We start from the raw sequence: 24843 nt of genomic DNA, 5'->3' as shown, positions 1-24843 counted from the left end.
AACTGTCCTTTAGTTCAACTTAGAGTCAAGCTGCATTTACATATTGGCAATGAATACATTCCTCAAAACAGAGTTGCTATAAACAGTTACAGCAGGTGAAATTATTATTGGAATTACTGTGCCACCTCTCTCTATTTACAGAATGAAAGTAATAGCCTCCAAAATGCATGTATTTGAATATATAGAACATCTAGGTTGCTAGTTTGGGTCATGGATCATTCTCAGCACTGCAGTGACACTGACATGGTGGTGTGTGTTGCTCTGGTACAAGGGGATCAGACAGTACTGCTGGAGTTCTTAAACACTATGTACCCTCTCTATCCACTCTGTTAAACACACCTTTCTCATTGGTCCATCTTGTAAATGTAAAGTCAGAGACAGTAGCTCATCTGTTGCTTCACAGTTTTTGTTGGTCGTTCTCTAGTCCTTCATCAGTGGACACAAGACGCCGTTGGCTGGATATTTTTGGTTGGTGGACTATTCTCAGTCCAGCAGTGACACTGAGGACTTCAGTGTCACTCCAGACTCCAAACTCCAGCAGCACTGCTGTGTCTGATCCACTTATACCACCACGACATCAGTGTCACTGCAGCATTGAGAATGATCTACCACCCAAATTATACCTGCTCTGTGGGAGTCCTGACCATTGAAAAACAGGGTTAAAAAGGGCAAGCAAACTATGCAGATCAAGAGATCTGTATTTGAGTCTAATTGTAGAACTACAAAGTGCTCCTGTCTGACTAGTGGAGCTGTGAGAAATGACAATGCAGAAACAAGGAGGTGGTCATAATATTTTGACTGATTAAAATGATCATTTCTACTAATATGTCTCTTATTCCTAAACAGGATGGCAGGAGTTGGGCATAAATGGATAACTATTGTATAACATATCTTCCTTTTGATGATGGTTTTATGTTTCTAGGGAGACGTTGAGGATGCAACATTAATGTGAAATGCTCTGAAGTAGAGCTATGAAATGACAAATAAGGACACATTTTGTTGTATCACAATAATTGATAATTACTATATGTATAAGAAAATTATAGTTTAGTCATGTTACAGAAAGCAAGCATTAGTAATTTATCCCAGGAGCTCCTGGGTGGCTATAACCAAAGGTTGGTTTTAGAAGCATTGCTTAGCTTAGACATGAACAGTGTCAACCAGGACTAGGCTTAAAGGGCCAGAGAATAGAAACTGCACTATGTAACTTTTGGAGGAGGATAGGAAACCAGTCCCCCTCCTCCCTCTTACTTTCAGGTGAGTATTCTAAGGGGTCTTTAAGGTATAGCTATATTTGCTAGCTATAACAATCAATAACAGTTTTTTTGCTGTTACTAGTGAATGGCTAGACTTCTATGTGATGTTTAAAGTCATTAATTGTGACTGAATGTGAAGACCACCAGAGAATCCAGCTCCTGTCCTGTGCTTGACCTCACTCAAGTACTTGTGAACAAAATCACTATTCAAAATGGTTCTGAAAGCAGAGCTGCCTTCGAGGAAGAAATAATATACTTGGTTTTAGCAGCAAACTGGAGGGATGAATGTGATTGGTTAGCACACAATGGGTGGAGATTTTTAAATACTTTACCATAGTCCGGTAAAGCTCCATCCAGACCCCTGTGGTTTGTCCGCTCTCATCCCCACTAATTCCATCTTGCCTCTTTGAAGGCAGCGTTGCCTTCAGAAGCCTTGTGAGTAGAGATTTGGAAACATGAGCCTCAGGATTTCCTGCTGGGGATTGGATCAAAGATATTAAGTAGAAAAACATATAGTGTGTCCTTATTTCCATGCTATGGACGACGTGTGGAAGTGGTAGGAGGCATCGATTCTTGAATGTGTGAGCCTCTTTAGTGTTCGATTACATGGGCCTCAGTCATTCAGTGTTGTCCAGATGAGGGAATTGATTAACTGCCCTGCAGTTCAGCTGCTCAATAGCCACAGACCACGTTCATTATTGAAGACATCTGAATGAGCTCAAAAAGACCAAATAACTTATTTAAATGTCCTCCTGCATGTCTTCTGTCTCACCTCAATAGTGTTATTGTTCTCATAAAAGTAAATGACGTAATTGCTAAGGCTGAATAAAGATTAAAATCACAGTTCATTTCATTGGATTATTTGCACAAAATTCGGTTTTTCATCGACAAATTAGTGGACAGAATAAACTTCATCAGTATGCTAATTTGTTAACGTCTATATTACTTCTGTAACATTATTTGTATCATCACAGCTTCCAATTTTTATCACCCACGTCCAGTGAAAGCAACACCTTACAGCTGATGAGTGTATCATAAAGTCAGTGGTTGAACCCCCTCTCCAGCTTTCACAAAGATCATAATTAGTCTTATTAAGATTAAGTTCTGGGCGGCACGGTGGCGCAGCAGGTAGTGTCGCAGTCACACAGCTCCAGGGGCCTGGAGGTTGTGGGTTCGATTCCCGCTCCGGGTGACTGTCTGTGAGGAGTCGGTGTGTTCTCCCCGTGTCCGCGTGGGTTTCCTCCGGGTGCTCCGGTTTCCTCCCACAGTCCAAAAAAAAACACACGTTGCAGGTGGATTGGCGACTCGAAAGTGTCCGTAGGTGTGAGTGTGTGTGTGTCTGTGTTGCCCTGTGAAGGACTGGCGTCCCCTCCAGGGTGTATTCCCGCCTTGCGCCCGATGATTCCAGGTAGGCTCTGGACCCCCCGCGACCCTAAATTGGATAAGCGGTTACAGATAGTGGATGGAGATAATAATGGAAGTTTAAGTTCTGATCTATAGCTGTCCAATGTAGACTCAAAAAACCTATATGTGAATGGGAGTGCTACGATAAACATATATCAGCTTGGGCTACTACCAATGGCAAAGTTGTCAAATTAGGAGACGATATTACATGCTATTAACAGTCAATAAGTGTTACTTTTACCCCATGGTCACACAGCTGCTCCCCCTATTGTTTCGTTTGAAGCACTGCGCCCACCTTGCCAACCCTGCTTTCACAGGTTTGATGGTTTTTGCTAAAAGATTCTAACAGTTCTCTCCCTGTTCACCTGTTGTGATTTGCATGGATTCACTTTGGTTGTTTGTTGTTTTCCTCTGCCCCCCTTTTTTTCCCTCACTTTCCCCTTGTTTTCTTTCAATGCTTTCCTCTTCACGAGGACTAACTCTTGCAGCTTTGACCCTACCTTTGACTCTCTTTTATCAACATTTTATATATATTTTTTATTTTTTTTGCTGACCTCTAACCCTCCTGTTTGCTGCAGAATGATACGAATAGGAAGCACTACATTCGGAGCAACAGGCCGGCGATCAGTCTTGTGGACGCTTGCGATGTCAAGCCTCAGCCTGTTGACTCCTGGGTGTAAATGCATGCATGGTAGGTTCTGCTGTGTTCGGTTCTGTCTCTGTTGTTTGGGATTGTGATTATTTTTGTGACCCTCTCGCACACCTTGCTCCTTGTCTGCAATGCCTTTTTGCCATGCTTAACCCAGAGAACCATGGTCATTTCAAGACCAGTGCCATAAGTCTGTCTGCATTGAAGTATTATTTTGTTTTTTCTTAAAGGCACAATCTGTGAGGAAATCAATGGTGCTCCTTCACTACAGACATTGTCTGTGGGCATCCATAGCGTAACAGGAGTCTCTTAGTTAAAGGGAATTCCAGATTTTGGTCTAATGTACTTTTTTAAAGGTAGAAAAGTAAACGCAGGGTATTTTAGGGCAGTATAGTATCAAAGAAAACGTATTGGTGGTTTTGGAAAACTGGCTGTTTAGGATAGTAAACAAAATACTCCATTGGGTCCATAGAGTATTATACAATTAATCATTACACATCAATCCAATGTCTTTCCATTGGAGTGTGTATGTGGAAATGTAGAAAAATACCTGGAACCCCCTTAACAATGGTGCTGCCCTTTGCTTTTGTTTCCTGGCTGAGCAATCCTGCTTTGCAAACACTGTTTCATCACCCCCACCCCCTCCATCTCATCCTGCTTCATCCACTTTGGACCAGAGAAACCTTTGGTGTTCAGCTTCTGGGATTTATGGGATACGTGTCTCAGGGCTTATATTTGCCTCACGAGAAAAACATTCTGCGGCACTAACCAGAGCTTAATGTAGACTTAGGACCTCTAATGAGGAACCTATCTAGGTTTAACCCATAGTACGATAAGTTATTGCTGTAAAATATGTGCTTATTAACATTCATATCAGCTTCATAAAAGTCATCTATCTCCCATCTGCATTCTCCAAGATGCTGTAAATTGAATGTGGTTATTATTCTGTTGTGTTCATGCTAGAGCTGATTTAACATGATCACATATGAAAATACAGTTCATGCTATGCTTTTGTTTCAAAAAATCGTACACATGTACTGTTTGTTATATTTTCACATGGGATTTTAGTCAGTTTGTACACATCTCCCTGTAGTGTACTGGGCAAATGTTTGGACACAGAACTGAATGTAAAATTTTCTAAATCCTAACGTAACACATTGCTATGTTTTCTGGTACCGTCATTTCTAAGGCATTTGGTAAGTTGAGAGCCCACTTTAGACTAATGCTGCTGTAGCCTCAATTAACTGCACATTAGCTTTCGATTTTGTTTTTGTTTGAAATCATTTTCATTTTAGAGCTCACATAATTGAGGCTAAGATCTTTCAATTTGGGCTTTCTGAGAAAACCTGGAAAAATGAGATGCTTGTATGCTTATGCTGTACAAGTTGTTTGGTAACATTCTTTAATATGTACATTAACAGGCCTCCTGTCGCTCAAATAGTATTTAAGAGTTTCCTAACTATTTATTTTCTGACTTGAACACATGACTTTTGATCCCCATCATTCCACCATCCTCTCTCTTCTTCTTCTGTGTGGACTGGATGGTCATGCCTTCCCCCATAAGCTTAGTGTGATATGAGCCGATGTTGGTTAACACATTACACATGGGCAGTTAGTGTTCTCCTCAAAATATGGTGAGCCCATACAAAGTTGTGGAATGCAGAAGGACAACATTTCTGATTTATGTAATTTTATTTGCATGTTACCCCAGAGTTTCCATGTATTTTGTTATTTAATAAAGTGGAAAACAGCATAAAGTAAAAATTGCATAAGCGGTTATGTCCAAACCTTTGGCACGTATACTACACATGTAGAATTATAGATGTGTCTATTTTAAAGGGTATATCATGTGCCCCCTGTGATGCTTTTACTATGGTCCTCCTTAGGCTTAGCATCTGAGACGCCACAAAGGATTTTCCAAACACACAAAAACCACCACTGCCATTTTCTCTGCCATTCGCCGGGTGACGAGGCTTCATCAGCAGACGTTTATGAAACAAACAGAGAAGGAAACAAGAAAAAAATAAAAAGCACCATGCAGAAACTTTCATTCAGCAGCCAAAACTTGTGAGCTGTTGCCTGGAAACGGCAAGAAAAAAAAAACAGCAACAAAGAAACTTCTTCTGTTTCTCCCACATTGTACATTCCCACTGGGCGAAGAGAACCCTGACAGTGCCACTGCAACTCGGACAGATCACAGAGTCTCTGGTGTTTGCCATCACTGATGGACGGCTAGACTAACTGAGAGATGGACGGAAAGAAGAATGTGTACAGCAAGAAACAAGAAGGTGATGTGAAGGACATGGAAGTGTACTGGAAAGAAAATGTTGTCAGATGTTTGACTGTTTTTGTTTATATTTGTTTTCAATTAATTTCTCTTTTGTTTTCAGATTTTTTTTTTTTTTTGAGGTGCAGTGTATTATTATTTTTTTCGTTTGCTTCGCTTTTTTTTTTCGTTTTGAGGCATGTTGTTTTTGTGTAATTTCCGAGAAAGTTGATTGGTTGTGATTTTTTTGTTTGAAGGGACTAAGAGTATCCAAGTGTGTTTCACCAGCATTCGGCAGCATCCAGCATATCATCACTGTCCATAATAATAATAATAACAATAACAATAATATCATTTCCAAGTTTCTCCAAAAACTTTACAGGAGAAGCTAATAATGTCCCTCATTTTTAATGAAATTCAGAGATTTTGAAGCATTTCTATTAGTCTGTTCATGCTGATATTTTAACACAGGGTGAAGGGCAGCAGGTGGTTCAAATAATGAAGGGAAATAAAAATGAACACATTTTGGACTGAATTGATATTAACTATACTGTGATCATGTGTCCTAGGGGGTTTTAGCCAATTTGGTTTTGCATTGTGGCAGAGTGCTGGATTAATCCGAGTTTTTCTGTCATTACAAAAGAGTGAGGAAACCTGCTGGATTCCACTTAATTTCCTGATGTGTGGATGACTGCTGGATTATTCATGTTTGGTTTGCGTTAAGGAATGAAATGGAAGAAAGTAAGTTAATGTGGGATTGTGTGAAGGAAGGGTCTTTTTAGTGGTGTCTCTCAAGCAGAGAGAAATCTTAAAGCATTTTCTATTTTTTGGCTTTCTAAATGTATATTAGAATCATGAAACAGATAAAAGAGGAAAAAAGAAAGAAAGAAACAAACAAATGCAATATAAAAATCTCTAACGCTGTATATTCATTGCTAAGTGTGTATCCATAAACAATTTGGGGGATCGCATGCAATGGATAATACATTGCCTTGTTGTTAAAATAAAAAAAAATAAATAAAATAATTAATTCATTCATTAAAAAAGAAAGAAAGAGAGATACTAAATTTAATGGTGTGTACCAGAGGCTGCAAAATTTTGCTCACCATCTATTTATAGTCTATATTTTCAAAAAATTAAAAAAAAATGTAGAAAAAAGACTTTTATCTTTACACATTTCATAAACACAAAACCTGGTTATTTGCCAAATGGATTCATGAGGCAGTCAGTGTTGACTAATGTTTGAAAGGTTTTAAGATGTGTGAGCACAACTTTAAACCACTGGAGAATTGGGCAGAGACTAAGAAGAGCCTACACCTTGTCCTAACAGCACTACAGCGTCCAGATCCACACCATGCTATAAAGCCTGCAAGGTGTCTACATTAAAACACATTTAAACAAACTATAAATGCAGATAAAGTTGAATTTTTTTTTACATTTTTATCAATTTAGATGCTTTAAGCCACAACCAAAGTGATCATGCAACAACAACTGTGACAGTACTCCCCTTCTGATGTGGTAGTGTTGATTGGGATTTTAACACAACAGGTTGTGACTTACCTTCAGTGCCAATCTTAAAATCATCTTTGACTGGTTTAACTGTTTCATAGAATAGCTTCTGGTAAAATATTATTCTATTGGAGCATGGATATGATGTGAGGTGACACAGGGTGTCCATCAAATGTGGTGCACTCAGAAGGCCTTTACTCACCAAGCTCAAAAGTTTTTTTGGACACTGGTACATTTTTCAAACCATGTGTAACTAATGAACTGTATTTTCAAAACCTTTAAATTTACACTGGCCACAGAACCCTTTCAACCCAACCTTGTTGTCTCTGCCATTTGCAGTGTATAACCCAGCCTTTTGCCTATACACCAGAACTTTTTGACTTGCGTCAGAGAGATTAGAATCTCCACGCTTAGACACAAATGTTTTTAGCATCTCCACAATCAACATGAACTGGATTATGCACATTGAAGTTACATGTGAGATTCTGTACCTGAATTGAAAAATGAAAGTAGTCCACCCAGTGCTAATGTTTGTGAATTTTGTATAAAGCAAAGGAAGACATTTTGCACTAGAGACATGAATGATATGGTGGAATTCCAAAATGTCATGTCCAAATGTTGCATATTTTGTGTTGTTTGGTATGAGATGGCCTTGACTCTTGCAATTGGACTATCTTCAGTGATTATATGGAATGATTTCAGTTTTTCATTATCACTCACGCTCGTCGCTGTTAGGACACTGTGTTGGAACTCATTTACATTTGGATTAAAAACATGACATCACCCGAACTTGTTGTGGTCACAGGCACAGCTGCATTTCTGACGTGTTTTTATTTATATCGTAGCGAGCATGACGAAACGTAAAGATTCCGATTGTATTCTGTCTCTCTGTGGTGTAACTGGACTGCAAGACATTTCCATGATGTTAAGGGAATTGGTGGAACGTCCAAGACAGAAACATGGAATTCAGTGGACCCTGTTATGCAGTGGACTCTTCAGAGAGATACAGACGTTACAAGCGATGGAAAACCTGCCACAAAAGATGACCCTAGGAACATTGTTGGGTGTGTGGTCGTATTTGTCCGCAGCATGCACCTGCTGTACCTTCCGAGTTCTCTTGTCATTTGACTCTTTACGCTTGCAGTCTTCTATATTTTCCATCTGTCGTTTTTTTTCTTCATAGTGTTATAACAAAGATTTCTAACAATGAGAAGTAACTGTAGCTTTGTGTATTAACTTTAATTTTGGAAGATGAAATATATTCTATATTCCCCTGTTGTGTCAAGAGCATCTCGTTCGTGTCCATGGATCCCACTCGTGTGTCTGTCTGTCCTTGACTGCCTTTTTCGCAGTACACACACCAAAGGATTTTGGTATTGTACAGTAATATTGATGAGGTTGGATCCACGAGCGCAAATGTGTGTTGGCTTGTATATTTATAGAAAACAGAAGTTGGGGGGTGGGAGGGAAGGGGGCTATATGGAATCAAGAGAGAGACTCACCTTTGTAGATATCACACGGATCCTAAGCGTCCGGAAAACAAAATACCAGAAAAATACAGTAAATGTACAACTTGGTAGCAAACGTGTTTGTAACTATCATATGTGCCTTAACCCTTCTCTGTGTTAGATTGAGAAAAAAAATACAAAAAACAAATAACTGTGTTTTATATTCAGCTCTTTGTTGTTCCCTTTTACCCTCTTACAGGCCCCTCCCCTTTCCTTCTTGTGCCCTTCTCGTTCCTCCTCCTCCTCCTTGCCCCCCCACTCCCTCCATGTCTTCAGTGTAGTCTTAGACTGGTGGTGGGTGTTGCCTTGTATTTACATTGTATTATATACTTTAAAAGATTAGACGCCATTCAGAGGGTTGGGGTGTCGTAGAGGAGAGAGCTGCTAGAGCTTTGGTTAGTGCTCGGGAATGACGCCAATTTGACAGAATGTATTATGTTCAATTTTACTAATACCCAGAGAGGAGGTCTGCACTTGTTAGAATCCAACATAAAAAAGAAGGAAAAAAAAACAAATACAGATTTGTAGAGTATCACTTTGGTGTGTTTTCAATAAACCATGCCTGGAAAAATGGTCTGTGTTGAAGTTATTCATTCCTTCATTAATTCACTGTCTGTAAGAGCTTCATATATTAATATCACCCCCATAGGTCCTTCACCATAGGAGTTGTTATCCTCAAAACAAATTTGTTTCCAACCACACAAACCTGTGTTAATTATGACCAAAGAAGTTTAAATTCTCATCACCACATAGTTTCTATATATATATATATATGTGTGTGTGTGTCTAGAAATAAGCAGGGACTGCCTGTGTGTTTTTCACATGTGTGCAGTATGTGCTTCATTGCATTCGCCCCTACAGGCTTCAAGTTCCCTGCTGTTGGTTTCTGAGAAGTCCCCAGATTGTGTATTGTGGTCTTCTTGGTTTCTACTGGTATCTAAAAATACTTCCATATCTTTTTGTATCCCTCTCCAGCTTTATGTGTGTGGAGCTGATACAATGAGTGGACAGGGAGTGTAGAAACAAGGAGGTGACTAAAATATTATGACTGAACATGTAACCACAACATTTCTGAACCAGTCCCACTGCAGACATTACACACTAGTGAAATCTGTCAGATGCAGAGACATTCAGCATGAAAATTCAAAGTAAAACCAACAAACAAAAAAACAACTGATATTGTATCTCAAAATGGTGAATTATAATTTCTCATAATTATGACTTAAGAAGGGTGGCACGGTGGCGCAGCAGGTAGTGTCGCAGTCACAGCTCCAGAGACCTGGAGGTTGTGGGTTCGATTCCCGCTCCGGGTGACTGTCTGTGAGGAGTTGGTGTGTTCTCCCCGTGTCCGCGTGGGTTTCCTCCGGGTGCTCCCACAGTCCAAAAACACACGTAGGTGGATTGGTGACTCAAAAGTGTCCGTAGGTGTGAGTGAATGTGTGTCTGTGTTGCCCTGTGAAGGACTGGCGCCCCCTCCAGGGTGTATTCCTGCCTTGCGCCCAATGATTCCAGGTGGGCTCTGGACCCACCGTGACCCTGAATTGGATAAGGGTTACAGATAATGAATGAATGAATGACTTAAGAATCTCAACTCTTCCTTTCTTGCTTTTTCCTTTTTCTGTCTTTCTTTCTTTCACAATGTTTAGTCGTCATTCATTCATTCGTTGTCTGTAACCACTTCATTTCCATTTCAGGGTCGCGGTGGGTCCGGAGCCTCCCCAGGATTCTTTCACAATGTTACATGTTTAAAATATAATATAAAGCCTTTTAATCCTCTGACACACATTACATCATGGAGAATACTGTTTGTAATAATAATGATATAATTATCCTGTGATAGATTAGTGCACTGTTCAGGGTGGGTTCTTGTCTAGCATCTAATGATTCTGTGTATGCTCTGGACCCAGAGTGATCTTGAACAGGACAAAGCAGATAATAACTGAATGAATGATATAATAATGTCTCAATATGGGTTTGCCTGGTGAAACTCTCACTCAGCTGAATGGGGCTAGCTTCTTAACAGTATAATCCCTTTTTTATGTAATTTAAGCTATTTGAAAATGTACTAAATATGCTAAGATTGTCCACAATCCATAATGTGGATATTAAATCATCTGATATGCATTACACTACATTACATATACATTCTTCATGCAGTTTTATTCAAGACATAATCTAATAAGAACTTGATTATGCAGGAAACAGTGTCCAAAATGGCTCCCTATCCACTATTCAGGAGAGTACTGAATGATTTCGGACACAGTTTTATGCAGGTTTTTACCAATCTGCTATCTGCTAGTGTACATGGGTTGTACACTACTTTTTGTGGTGCACTGTGGGATTGTTTGAGTTGAGTTGGTGCACTGTAAATTGTCCTCTATGTTTTCGGCCATTACTACAATTTGCAGAAGCCAAAAATAGGCAGAAACACACACCGGGGAGGGGGCATCAGTCCTTTTTTTTAAGTTACAACGTTAGATGGAAAGTTTCAGAACATGGATGAAGTCAGTGACTGTATGGACAGAGCTACATCTCAGAATGTGCTTCACTGAGGGTGTGAGCTGCCCCAGAAATGGCCTGGGTGATGATGGACAGGTGTTTATGGGCCTGAGCCCAGTCCTCCTTTAGTCCAGAAGCCTGGGCCTTCTCAAAAGCATCTGCCAACCCTGGAAACGTGGACACTCTTGAAGATCTGGATGCCCAGATCACATGCCTGGACAAAATAAATTGACCATCAGCACTGTGGCTTCATGTGGCTCGAGTAAAAAAAAAAACATAATAATAATACTATTTGTATATATATATATACACTGAATTGAATGTTATAACAGGTGACTTTAGAAACTAGCATATGTGATGTCATCATGCTTTTTACCTGGTCAACAGTAACTCAATGGTCAAAACTGACCAAAGACAAATGGAGTAGAGGAGGGTTGTGCAGAAACAGAGGGCTAAAATCTGTTATCGAACATCTATATAGTGGATGAAATGGCTTACTACAAACTCCATTTCCAGAAAAGTTGGGAAACTTTCTAATGCAATAAAACCTGAAATTTGTAATTTATTGATTTTTTTTTAACAGATTTCTCTCCACACTTGACTGAGATTTTCCACCACTCCCTAAATCTTTTCATGATAGTATGAACTGTAGATGATGAAAGACCTAGAAAAAATGTCTTTGAACTGACTGACAATTCTCTCATGAAGTGTGGCACAAAGTAGTGAAAAACGATCCATCCTTGCTCTAAGCCATTGGTTACTTTCTACTCTTAAAAAGCTCAGCTGTTAAACTGTTAAATGTGGAAACTTCCAGAACAGTGTTATTTGCATAGACTTTTCTTATTTCACCTGTCTCAATGTTTCGAGTTTGTTGCAGTCTTCACATTATATTGTTTAATAATTAAGATTTTAATTAAACGAATTAAAGTATTTTTATATATAAATCATTATAATAAAGCATTATTGCGTTTTTAGAAAATGTCCCAAATTGTCTGGAAATGAGGTTTGTAATAAAATGTCCCGTGACCAGAAGTACAAGGGTTTATTTGACTAACAGCAAATATGACTCCATTTGCATTATGCAAATTGGTGGAAGTTCACTTTTACTGTCCTTTATCACTGTTGGAAACGTGCTTGTTTGACTGAACTGATGTGACTCATACCTGAATCCATATTTGTTTGGAAAAGCCAATGGGTCCAGAAAAGCCCGGTCCAGTAACATGAGCTGGTCATTTATCTTACGGGTTTTCAATGGCCTGTAAAACAATAACACTTCAGAATGACTTCTTTACAGTTCCTATGAAGTTACCAACAAATATTATAATAATACAAATTATTATTATTATTAAAATATCTTTCATGTCACTTACGTTTCATTGACCAAGTCAGAGTTGTGAATGGCTCTGTCCAGAATTGTGGCTGCATTTCGAAAGAATTTCACTGCCTCTTTTAATGGTTCTGGAACAAGAAAAATAAAATAATGCCACAGTGATGAATTTATAAATGCAAACACAGTTGGCAAGGAAGGACAGACTGTGGTTCTCATTAAGCACCGACTAGACTCCCATTCCCCACCAAAAAATAACTACATGACATCAAATTGGACAATCTGCAGCAACCATCCTCTAAGAGTCTGATTGGGTATAAAGCCCTCTGGTACTGATTTGTAGAGCAGTGAAACCATGTACTCGTCAAATACGTACAGCAATGTTTCAAAATCTCCTCAAATACTTTCCCAGAATGAAAACCTGATACTACAACAAAGGAAGCCATACCCTTTGGCCATAGACAAGAGGACAGACATTTACCTACATAGCATATACATATAAATTCAGCCAATGGTAATTTTATCCCAAAAAAAAAAAACCCTTGTGTATACACTGTAGCCCAACTGATGCACAATTATTAGTGCCCATGTACATCATTAATCATCTAAAGTGTTTTCCAGATACTATTTTAGTAGTATTCTCAGCAGAGACATTGGTGGCACTGGTGTGTTGAGCTGTTTCAAGTGAATGAATAATTCATTACTTACCTAGGGAGATGCCGCTAGCATTCATTTTGTCCTGGAAGTTGTCCACAGTTGCTTGGAGGTATTCCTCCAGACTCTCGGCGTAGTCGCTGCAGTTGAAGGGCAGCAGGAGGCTGTCTGCCAGTCGCAGTAAGACATTCCCTGCTGTCCGAGCCACTGCCTGGTGACTGGTGAACCCTTTAGAAAGGCAAATACACAGGTGTCAAGTGGAAAAATAATAAGATGTTGGTTGGTTGGTTATTTATATGTGTTTTTTCCTTACTTACTTACTTACATGCTTATTTATGCAGACGAAAGCGCATTGCTTTTGCTGGAGATAAATTATAAGACCAAATTTTTTAAACACAAGCTCATTAAACATATCTTCTGAAATCAAGGATACAACAGGTAGTTTGTACCCCCTCTGCTTCAGCAGCAGCATCTGCTCTTCCTATTTACTAATTAAAAGTGGATCTATAAACATTTGGAAAGTGTATTTGTTGGGTGTTTTTGTATTTTGTAAAGGATTAAATGCATAGACTGACGAGGTGCTGCCCCGGAAGGAAGTGCATTGTAAATAAAAGAAGTAATTAAAGAAAAATTTAGAAACCAAATGAATGGGACAAACCTGGATCGATGAACTTGGATGCATAGTCAAAGGTGTCATAAGCTGTGTGGTATGCTGGGTAAATCCGTGCTTTAGTTTTGCTCTGGGGGGAAAAAAAACCCGTAATGCTACATAGACATGACTACAAGACTAAACCAGTTTCAAGTATTCACTCCAAATTCATACAACAACAGGATTAAAACTTGCCAAATATTACTAGCATTGCTAGACATCAATTAGTACTATCTGGTATGGGATATTTTACACATACAATATAACCAAAACAATTTGTATGCCGCCTAGGTTTTGGTGTTTCAGATAGAGGTGAGTGAAGTCAAGCACACAGCAATGCGATCTCCTTAGATAAACACTGGCAGTAAAATGAGTCAGACTGAAGAGCTCAGTAACAATAACCAAGTTCATGAATTTTCTATAGTGCTGGAGCTGGCCCAGACTAATGAAAGTGCTGTTGTTTTGATGTGAAGGCATCTAGGAGCACCAAAACTCAGCCACGAAGCAGACCACACGAACTCATGGACTGTAGTGTGTAGTATCTAAAATCACCTCAAATCACTAGCCATTCAAGAGTTACATTGTTAGATTTGGTACATTATGTTCCTTCTTTAGTTTTGCACTGAAGCTACAACACAAATGTAGCTGAAAATGGACTAAAGTATGAACATATTTTATGCTTCCAATTGTAGCTACAATTGATTTTAGTAATCAAAAATCATTCAAAGAATAGACATAATTTAATGATTCTAAAGACTTTAAGAGCTTTCCTAGCACTGTGTCTGTGCAAATAACCTTATTTTTATATATAAAGTGAAAGTCTTCATACCCGATCATAGGTGTAGGAAATGTCCATAGAGCTTATTCCCAGGTAATGGATGAAGGAAGCATAGTCACTTCCAGCTCCCGTCAGATATCCAACACTGAGGAAACAGACAATGCCACAATTAAGATTCAAAGAGTATATTATAGTTATATGTCAACGGCACATTACATTTTATACCCAACCTTCTCCCCAAGACCCCCCCGATAATCATCACTTGAGACGTTCAGCCAGTAATTGAACTGCTGCTTACAAATTGCCATTAGACAGATTAGCAGGTTTGAAGGTGAACACAAACTGTGCATTTGTTTTTTACAGTTGTTTACAGATGGCAGCATTGGTGAATATCATGCTAGATTGAAAATGTAGAAATTCCAGCAGAATAGCTATATGTTTCATTCATTCATTGATTCATTGTCTGTAAACGCTTATCCAGTTCAGGGTCACGGTGGGGCCAGAGCCTACCCGAAATCATTGGGTGCAAGGCAGGAACACAGCCTGGAGGGGGTGCCAGTGCTTCACTGGGTAACACACACATTCGCTCACAACTTTGAACACTTTTGAGTCACCAATCCACCTTCTAACGTGTGTTTTTTGGACTGTGGGAGGAAACCGGAGCACCCGGAGGAAACCCACGCGGACACAGGGAGAACACACCACACTCCTCACAGACAGTCACCCGAAGCAGGAAGTGAACCCACAACCTCCAGGTTCCTGGAGCTGTGTGACCTCGACACTACCTGCTGCACCACCGCGCAGCCCTCTATATTTCAATCAGAAGTAATTGGGAAAATATGTATATAAAATGCAAGAGAATTTAATAATTCAGAGCAACACTGAAAAAATATACTAGTATTAAATAAAAGAATTTTAAATAGTCATACTTTGGAATGACCCCATAAGTGGGACTGGTTTTGTTGAAATATCGGATCCAGTTATCATACACTGATACCGAAGATGAACCAGCAGACGTTACCTGAGAACAAAGAGGAAATTCAAATAAAACTCTTCAATAAAAACAGATAGTAACAAAGAATAAAGTTTGCAAAATGAGACATGCACAAAGTTATTCATTGACCTTTTTATGTTAAAAACCCTATTTCCAGAAAATTAGACACATTTTGTAAAATGTAATAAAAAAATACATGAATCTGAGATATGTTCATTTCAATGAAGCTTTATTTAACTGGTAAACGTACACAAAAGAATACTGATGTAGTCACTTACCACCTTGAATGTATTTTGCAAATATAAACACATTTTTAATTTGATGCCCACAAGACACCCAAGTGTTCATGATTATTTTTCAGTGTATTAAATTTTAAATGTGTTATCAATTTGTTTATATTTACAAAATACAAACAAATTGGGCGGCCATAACTGTAATATTTTCAGTGTAGTTTTGTGAGACTGATTTGAAGAGAAATAACAAATCACACATAATTGTTTTTAATTTAAGTTTTTTTTTTAGAAATGTGCTTTGTGCAACTTTATATGCATCCACAGAACACAACATGAATCGACTAAGAATACAACAAGTATCGACTAAGTCAAAACATCCCTTCCTCTCAAATCACCCTGTATATCTAAGGTACTGGGAGTTTGGGTTTATACCCTCACCTGTTTGGATGCTGTGAAGATGACACTCTGGGCAATGGGGGACGCAGATGCTCTGAGAGTGGCATTAGCTGCAAAAGAGAAACCAACACAATTTGTTTACTGTAATTTAGCTAGTACACAAGAGACTTGAACATTTTTGTGAGAATTTTATGGCTTTTAACCACAGAAGCATTGGTGATGTCAGGTACAGATGTTGGATAAGTTCTGAAACTCCAGAATATGCTAAATACTGTATATTGTATGGTGCTGCAAAAATACAGTTTCACTTCACCACACCCGGTGCTCTGAGGATTATACCCCTCTGACCAACACTTGGCATGGAGCCTATTGGCCTTAACTTCATGTTCAGCTGTTTCAGAACATTCCATTTCATTTAGATTATAAAATAGAGGCCATCTCAACCAAGAGATGGTGAATTATTTAATTAAGCACTGTGACATTGGCCTAGTGTTTGTCAAATAGTGAGCCAACATTCGTCATTAGTGTTAAACTCCTTCAGTTATTATAGCACTTTATTCATGTTATAACTGCTTATTGATATTTTTCCACCATAGAAAATATTAGACATTAATAAGCTCATTCTAAATGTTAAGTTTTATTGTAAGTGGTAGACGTACCAAACACAGAGATGTCCACATTGATGTACGCCACTGTCCTCTGGCTGAGTTTGCTTATATACTCCTGCAAATGTCACAAAAAGTTTAAAGATATTTACAGATGCCACCCTAACCCCAATCCAAATATTAATATTTGTAAAGATTCCAGTCTCATTTCAGTACTCTCACCTCGGTATATTCAGCAGATCCAATCAAACCAAATTCTTCTGCCCCCCAGCTTCCAAAAATAATTGTTCGCCGGGGCCTCCATTTGCCTTTCAAAAAGATAAATAATTTAAAGTTGATGTATTGGAGTTTCTATATTATGCCTGACAGCCCCCCCACCCCTCCCCATGTGTAGGACCCACCGTATGGGGAACAAAGTGCTTCATTCACATGTGAATACATGTTTTGTGACCAAATTTCGTTAAAAAATTAGTTTCCAGTACAATTGTACATAGCTTAGCTTAAACAGTGGACTCTGACCATGTATCTGTGAATTTTATATGTGAAAGCACATTATATATAACAATCAGTCAGAGCACATTTAACAGCTCAGTATAAGCGAATGCAAGTACGGTCACTTTAATAAACTAACTAAAATGAAGTATTGCCTATCATAATAGCTGATAGATTACTTGGATTCCCACAGCTCACCTGACTTCACCATTTGTCCAAGGATTCTAGTGATCTCCAACATGACTGCTGTCCCACTGCTGGGGTCGATGGCCCCATGGACCCAGCTGTCTCTATGGTTTCCATACATCACATACCTGTCTGAATATACATCAAAATGCAAATTAAAAATACACAGAACAAGAGACATATAGAATTGACCATTGTACAGACTGGATGTTTAATTTAGAACGTAGTCTCTTTAGTCTCTTTAAATACATACCAGATTAAATGTATACCACAGTTTTAACTGTCAGAGAGTAAACATTAATGCAGATTCATATCAGATTACATCCCTCCATAATTCTAAGTCAAATTGCTAAAACTAAACACTAATTTAGTACTGTTGAACTGTACAAATATCTTTATTATCTGTAATAGGTTTAATTTACAGAATCTATTAAGGTAAAACTATATTCTAGCTCTTCAGTTCCAGTTAGATTTAGAGTTCAGATAGATTACCTGGCTCCACACTGCCCCAGATCACTCCCATCACATTGGCAGAATCCCTCAGCTCTCCATAGTTATACACTTCAAGCTGCACTTCACTGGAGAACAAATTAACAATGGAAAAGTCAAATGTACGCATCCCCTAAATCTAGTGAATCAGTCAAGGCACATTTACTGTGTGAAGTAGAGGCTTCTATAAAATTTTAGGTTTGCGGACACACACTCATCCAAAGTTTCTTTTGAAATGAAGGGTATCAATCAGGAATTTGTTTCCCCGATTTTTGCTAAATATGTCACATTCCCAGGACAGGCAGGAAAAATTTTATTCATGGCTGAAGTGCCTTTGAGCAAGGCACCTTCCCCCCAAAATGCCCCCAGGCACTGAGGTGGTTGGCAGCCCCTTGCTCTGGTAGTGTGTGTGAAGAATTGCTCATTAGTGTGTGTTTGCATGCTTACTGCCATGGATGAGATAAATACAAAGAGGAATTACAATAAAGGGATCAATAAGGTTTACTCTCCTTCTTCTTCTATTTTATTTTATTTTTTAATTAAAATTTGCTTTATTCACATGACAAATGCCATTTTGCCATTTGCAGATGGCTGTGACATTATCATGGATTGAGGTCACAGGGGCCAAGCTACTGTTTATTTATATAAGGCTAAGTTTAATCCTATGAAGACCCTCATACCTGTCCTTAAAGTAAGTGTCATCAAATCCTGGTCCACCATACTTGTATTTGCAGGGGAAAGAGCCTTGCCAACTGTCAGGAGCCACAGATCCACTAAGATTACTGTAACAAACATCACATACACTTTACTGAGATGCTAAGTGCAATAAATTTCACTACAGGTCAACAGGTCCACCATATTCCACCAACACATTAAAACATTAAAAACAGTTGTATAATCACTGGTATTGTACAAGAGGCACATCCTGGATAATCAAATTTTCTGGTTAGTTGGATTTTAATTCTATTTAATACATATCTCTTAATTCTGAATCTATATTAATTTTGTATGTACCAAAAACAGTTGCAATTAAAGTTCACAGGCCTGGAATATATAAATACAAGTATAAGGCACAAAGAGAGGCTGTATGCAAATTTGTTGGCATCAATAACATGAAGGCACTAACATGAGGTTGGTTAAGGTTTTTTTCTGGGGGTTTTTTCTTCATAAAAGCTCTCGACTTACCAAATTAGGATCTTGGCATCTTCAAACCCTATTGGTTGGATTGGAATGGGTGGAGCACCATTGATGTCTTCCTCTGGAATTCTATAAGTGCCATCTAAATAAAATGAAGATTTAAAATAAACAGATCGGGACATATTTGAAAAATGCTTAATTCTATGTTGTTATTAAAACGAGAATAAACTAAAAAATGTTATATTTCAAAAAATAACTTTATGGAGAAAAAAAATCTAAATTTGATGTGGTTGCAGATACCTCTTATAGTTACTTTTTCAGCTATTCTAATGTGCATTTATTGTAGATACTTCCATAGAGAACAACTGACCAGTTGAACTGGACACTCTGACGCATCTGCAAATTAACCCATAATCACCATCCTCAACTTTAAGCATGAGCTAATTGGGTATAAAACCCAGTGAAATTTTGATACAGTGTAAACACAAGCTGTAGTTTCCAATTTAGATTAAAAAAAATACAAGTCTTTGTGCTGACCTGAGCAAATATGGACTCTGTTGTACTGTCCCGTGGCTAAACTAAATGCAGAACATGTTTCAGATTCTGTAATTCTCAGAGATTTGAGAATAAAATAAACCTAAACAAATCAAAAAACTATTTAATAATGTTGCCACATTATAAATTCCTATAAACAAGCTGCAGGACTGAATCAGGAAATCAGTACAGGAATCAGACTGCAGAAACAACATTCACCATCACTTCAGTGAATGAGTAGGTATGTCTAAACTACCATAGGTCTGAAGAAGTAGCGGGATGTAGCAATGTACATTAAATGAGTAAGCGTTTTGTGTGTGTGTGTGTGTGTGTGTGTATGTGTACTTTTGGCAGCCAGGTAAGGTGTTAGTGGGTCTCCAAAGTCACTTGTAAAGCTTCCTCTCTCAACACCGGATGGTGGGAGGTACCAGGAATGGGGGTATGTTTCATTTTTATCTGACATCAGACCGTCATTGATATCATAGGGATCTGTGTAAACAAGGACCCCGACTATTCCGAATGGAGCCGCATTAATTGCCTGTAGAGTTCATAACAAAACAAGATTTTTAAAAACCCTTAAAACATTTAAAATATATTGCATTAAATGTGCAATAAGTAATTTCTACAACCAAAAAGTAGCAAATTACATTTTAAACTTATTATTTATTAGTTTCACAATGTGCTGTGTGGTCTAACTTTTGTCATGCTAGCTAAGTCAATTTTTTTTCAAACCAATGATTCCAAAATATGTTTGTGCATAATCAAATTGCAGCCAGAATCAGAATCAGAATGTACCTGGTTTTGTGTCTAAAGTTTCTTAGTTTTCTTACTTTAGCTCCTCGTCCTGCCCCTCCATATCGGACGATGGCAATGGTTCCATTGAGGTCCATTGTGTTGTTCAAATGTTCATAGTCACTCACCTTCCCTTGATTGGCATATACTAGCTTCCCCTGGACACAACACAGAGGTATCAAAATTTTGCAGGCACCACTTTGAGTCATTTCTGATATTAGCAATCATCCGCATACTCACATAGAAAAGCAATGACCAAAAGCAACTGCCCACAAGTCTACACTGCTCAGTGCCAGGAGTCAGTTAGAAGGATATTGCCCTTCCAGCTCTAGCGCGTGAAGCTTTGGAATTGTGTTGTCTGGAGGGATGGGCCACCATTTAATATTTTTTTGGAAGAACTGGATTGGCAGAACTGATCCAAAATGAGCACCTGCCCAAATATATATGTGGCTGAATTCAGTCAAATCCTCACAGCAATGTTGCAATTGTAGTGTAAAGCATTTGTAGAGAGGTAAAGGTTGCACCTCTGTAAGACAACCTCTTTACAGATACCCTAAATTTCAGAAGAAATATTAAGTGAAACATTTGGAGTTGGATATATACGCCAACCAGCCACAACATTAAAACCACAGACATGTGAAGTGAGTAACATTATTAATGTCATTACAATGTCAACTGTCAATAGGGGAGATATTTTATACAGCAAGTGAACCATCAGTTTTGGAAATTCATGTATTTGAAGAAGAAAAAATAGCAAGCATACGCATGAAGGGCTCTGACAAGAGTCAAATTGTAACAACTACACAACAGAGTGCATTTCCACAACAGCAACTCTTGTTGGACCAAGGAAGAACAACTGGACTATCAGCAGCAGGGTCATGGCCACTCAAGGCTCACTTGTCCAATCCCACAGAACACCTACTGTATGACAAGTTGCTGAAGAAATTAATGCTAGCTATTAAAGAAAGGTGTCAGAACACACAGTGTATCACAGTTTGCACTATGGAGTTGCATAGGAGGAGAATGGTCAGAATGTCCATGCTGACCTCTGTTCATTGTCAAAACCATATCAGAACTGGATAATTGAGCAATGGTAAAAGGAGTCCTGTTCTGATTAATCGGGTTTGCTTTTACATCATTGGGATGGACTTGTGCATGTGTGTTGCTTACCTGGGAATAGATGGCAAAATAATTCACTATGGCCTGAAGGCAAGCCTTCAGAAGTATTCTGATGCTCTGGACAATGTTCTTCTGGGAAATGTTGGTCCTGACATTCATGTGGATGTTACTTTAACATATACCACCTACCAAAACACTATTGTAAAACAAAGTACAAGTAAACCCCTTAATTGCAGTGGTAATCCCTATTGGCTGTGGCTTTTTTCAGCCTGGCAGCAAGCCCAATCACACTACAGTAATCTTTTGAGGAACATGACAAAGAGTTCAAGATGCTGACTGCCCAGATGTCATTCAGATAGAGCATCTGTGGTATGTGCTAGAAAAACAAATCAGATCCATGGAGGCCCCACCTCACAAATTACAGGACTTAAAGGAGCTATTGGACACCTTCATTTCAAAGGCTGGATCCTTTTAAATGACATGGGGGGACCTAAATAATATTAGGTAAGTACTTATAATTTTATGGCTAAAGGCTAATTTTAATGGCTAATTGATGTATGTGTTTGGACATTTTAGCTTGGCAATGCATTATGTTTTCCACTTTGCAGGAGGGACAAATAAATTATGATCATTTTGATTATGATTATTTTATGATCTATGATATGATACAACAGGTCAAATTACAGTGCAATATTTTCATCTGCAGTAATATACGCTTGGGACACTTTGGGTGAGTGAGGTGGATTTTATTGTACTGCAATACAGCAAATAACGGTAAAGTTGTAATAGCTTCAAAGGTCCCTCACGAATCTCCATAAAAGAACAGTGTCTATTATAATCCTGCTATCATTTCCCAGTGGGGTGGTGGAAAGGTCAGAATGTGATGTTTCATAAGGATTACTCATAACCTACGTTTCGGAACACCTGCTTATTCTCAGAAGCCTTTTCTTTTGGGAAGGCTTTAGTTTTGTTTTTGAAACATTGCTGTGAGGGTGTTTCATGGCTTTAGTTAGCTATGGTTCTGATGCTGAATTACAAGTTCTGGCATGCTGATCCATTCATGCCAGAAAATCAGATGGTCCTCCATGACCTCAGTGAATGCAGTTCCACTACACCACAGCTGAATGCTGGGAGGATTATACCCCACTTGCCAAAAATTTCATTCGCACAAATGAATGTCAGTGCATCTCAGGAAAAATTAGCAATACTAACTCAACACAAATACATTGGGAATAATTGGGTAATTTAAAAAATAAATAAATAAAAAAAGATCTATTATATATATTTTTTTTTTTTTCATGTAACATACCAAAAAAAAACCCAAGGATGAATAATTGATTTTTGTCTAAATGAATGTAGGGTCATTTACAACTGTACCCTGGCATGTCCAGCAGGTCCATAGGCAGCGTATGGCTGGACCACCTCTGGGTCCAGTTGGTCTGGTGTATATGCCATCTCTTTCTCCTGCAGGAGGTGCAGTACACCATCAGTAGAGTTCACTGAAACATTGAGTTAAAACAAAACACACAAGCAACAAGATGAGAAATCCTTCTATATTATTTTTTTATATTCTTATATAAAGACATTAAGGAGGGGAGCCAAATCTGAATGGCCAGTTCAATCCCATTTGTTCCTAGCTTAGACAGGCTACACTGATTGACTGATTTTGTTGTCTTATTTCAAAGTTTAAGAGTTGAGAGGCAGACCAGATTCCCAAATGATTGTCCACAAGCACTAAAAAGGTATTTTCATAATATGTCCCCTTTAAGGCACCAGATGTAATTGGACAGTAAATGGGAAGTTGTTTCTTGGCCTGTTATGTGTTGACACCTAATTAGCTCTAGCACAAGAGCGCTAAAATAGGCTTCACTTCTCGATGTGCCATTTGACAAAATGTCAAAAACTACCAATAATAAATTACCATGGAGAATTTTCTACAAGATAGAACCCACTGCTGTTAATTAGCAGCTGAAAGATGACAAGGACACCTTAGGCTTGAAAAATAACCGAAGTCTTCTGGACAAATTAGCAGTGTAACTCACCCACAGTGACTTTATTAGGCCGGTCTTTGTTTGGAAAGGACAGATAGACCCTGTAGTCCTCCCTCCAAGCAGCATCCAAACCACTGTCTTTGTCCTGCCATCGTTTCAGCATGTATTCAACCGTGGCTTCATCACCCGCAGTGGTGGCCATGTGGGGAACCATGGTTAGTGCCCTATTGAGAAAATCAAGGGGTATGTATTGTCTGGAAACAATATCTGTATAGTTCAGAGGTTTAGAAATAAACAAAGTAGCTGAGAATAGTTTGAGTTATTTGATGGAATAGTTATTGTAATGGAATGGTCAATTTCTTTTACATTTGAGGTGACACCTGGTGTGGCACTGAATTTTAATTACTATCCAAATCCACTGGAGAATCACATTAATCTTCTGAGATATTTAGTACTGTTAGTAAAACTGTGGTAAAAAAGTTGGGGTATGATTTTTAAATGTGAAGAACCTTATGGAACAGCAGTGTAACTCATTAACTCACTTTTGTTTAGCAGGCAGAAAATTCTCCACAAGGGTACATTAACAAGACTTTGATGCTTGTGCCTGTATATATCCACCATGAAAATAAATATGTTTTAGGCTAGAAATAACATCTACATTTCTCAGGCATCTGGTAGCATATTTATAACCATCCTATGAAATACATTTATGTAAGGAAGTCCCTCAAGCCATGCCCTCATTTAAATCCATTGACCATCTGCTATATTTGAACTAACAGCCAATTTTTATAGCTAGGCATTTGTACATATTTTCTGGGAGAGAATAGTCATTTCAGAGGAAAGCAAAACCTTTTTACCTTGAATGGAATTAATGCAACCAGACCAAATGTTTTTCCAAGTCATCTTGGAGCATATATTGTCTATTCATCATGGACAATGTGAAAGGCAAGTAGTGCATTCAAATTCACTAAAAAAATTTAAGTGAGTCAACTAACTATAAAAATAGAGTCAACTAACTACTTACTTGAGGTTCTCCTCTAGCTGCTTGGTGTCCACCTCATCAATGAACCTCTTGATGAGACCCTCATCCACATCATGGGACAGTTCCTGCAGCCAGCCAGGTGCTGAGACTCCCTTCTCAATGCCGAAGTGACCAATAAGGATCCCCACAGCCAGGACCACCAAGCCTAAAAAACTAAACAACAGCAGTTTCTTCAGCATTCTTGATGTTTTTTGCTAAGGACTTACTACAGGTTTATCTCCTGGTGTTTCTACACTTGGAGGCAATGCTGAAAACTGCAACATACAGGTGGTTATTGCCTTGAGGTCAGGGTCATGTCTTTGAAGGTGGGTAAAAGGTAAGATCAAGAGATAAT

At 38.5% G+C, this 24843-nt stretch overlaps 2 protein-coding genes across 11 annotated transcripts in view; one reads left to right on the top strand and one right to left on the bottom strand.

Moving 5' to 3' along the window:
* Positions 1 to 9153, top strand: part of LOC136678065 (splicing regulator ARVCF-like) — a 293541-nt gene extending 284388 nt beyond the window's left edge. For 8 of the 10 annotated variants that reach the window (XM_066655878.1, XM_066655873.1, XM_066655872.1 and 5 more), the window contains 2 exons: positions 3239 to 3351; positions 5196 to 9153. In XM_066655878.1, coding sequence (XP_066511975.1) covers positions 3239 to 3340 — 102 coding nt within the window. In that variant the 3' untranslated portion in view covers positions 3341 to 3351; positions 5196 to 9153. The remainder of the gene's footprint in view (positions 1 to 3238; positions 3352 to 5195) is intronic. The other 2 variants (XM_066655876.1, XM_066655875.1) reach the window with 1 other exon arrangement.
* Positions 9154 to 10928: 1775 nt separating this feature from the next.
* LOC136679714 (aminopeptidase NAALADL1-like) lies at positions 10929 to 24688 on the bottom strand. Its single transcript, XM_066658378.1, has 19 exons — positions 24492 to 24688; positions 23519 to 23691; positions 22854 to 22975; positions 20396 to 20515; positions 19911 to 20103; positions 19080 to 19173; positions 18575 to 18676; positions 17898 to 17983; positions 17418 to 17537; positions 16950 to 17035; positions 16782 to 16845; positions 16165 to 16232; positions 15429 to 15520; positions 14551 to 14644; positions 13731 to 13812; positions 13127 to 13300; positions 12462 to 12549; positions 12255 to 12347; positions 10929 to 11305 (listed from the first exon to the last, which is right to left on the bottom strand). The coding sequence occupies exons 1-19, from the start codon at positions 24686 to 24688 to the stop codon at positions 11119 to 11121; spliced, it is 2235 nt and encodes a 744-aa protein (XP_066514475.1). The 3' UTR covers positions 10929 to 11118.
* Positions 24689 to 24843: the final 155 nt, after the last annotated feature.

The sequence above is a fragment of the Hoplias malabaricus genome, chromosome Y (genome assembly GCF_029633855.1).
Source record: "Hoplias malabaricus isolate fHopMal1 chromosome Y, fHopMal1.hap1, whole genome shotgun sequence".
NCBI classification, from domain to species: domain Eukaryota; kingdom Metazoa; phylum Chordata; class Actinopteri; order Characiformes; family Erythrinidae; genus Hoplias; species Hoplias malabaricus.
This window is presented reverse-complemented; position numbering and strand designations above follow the sequence as displayed.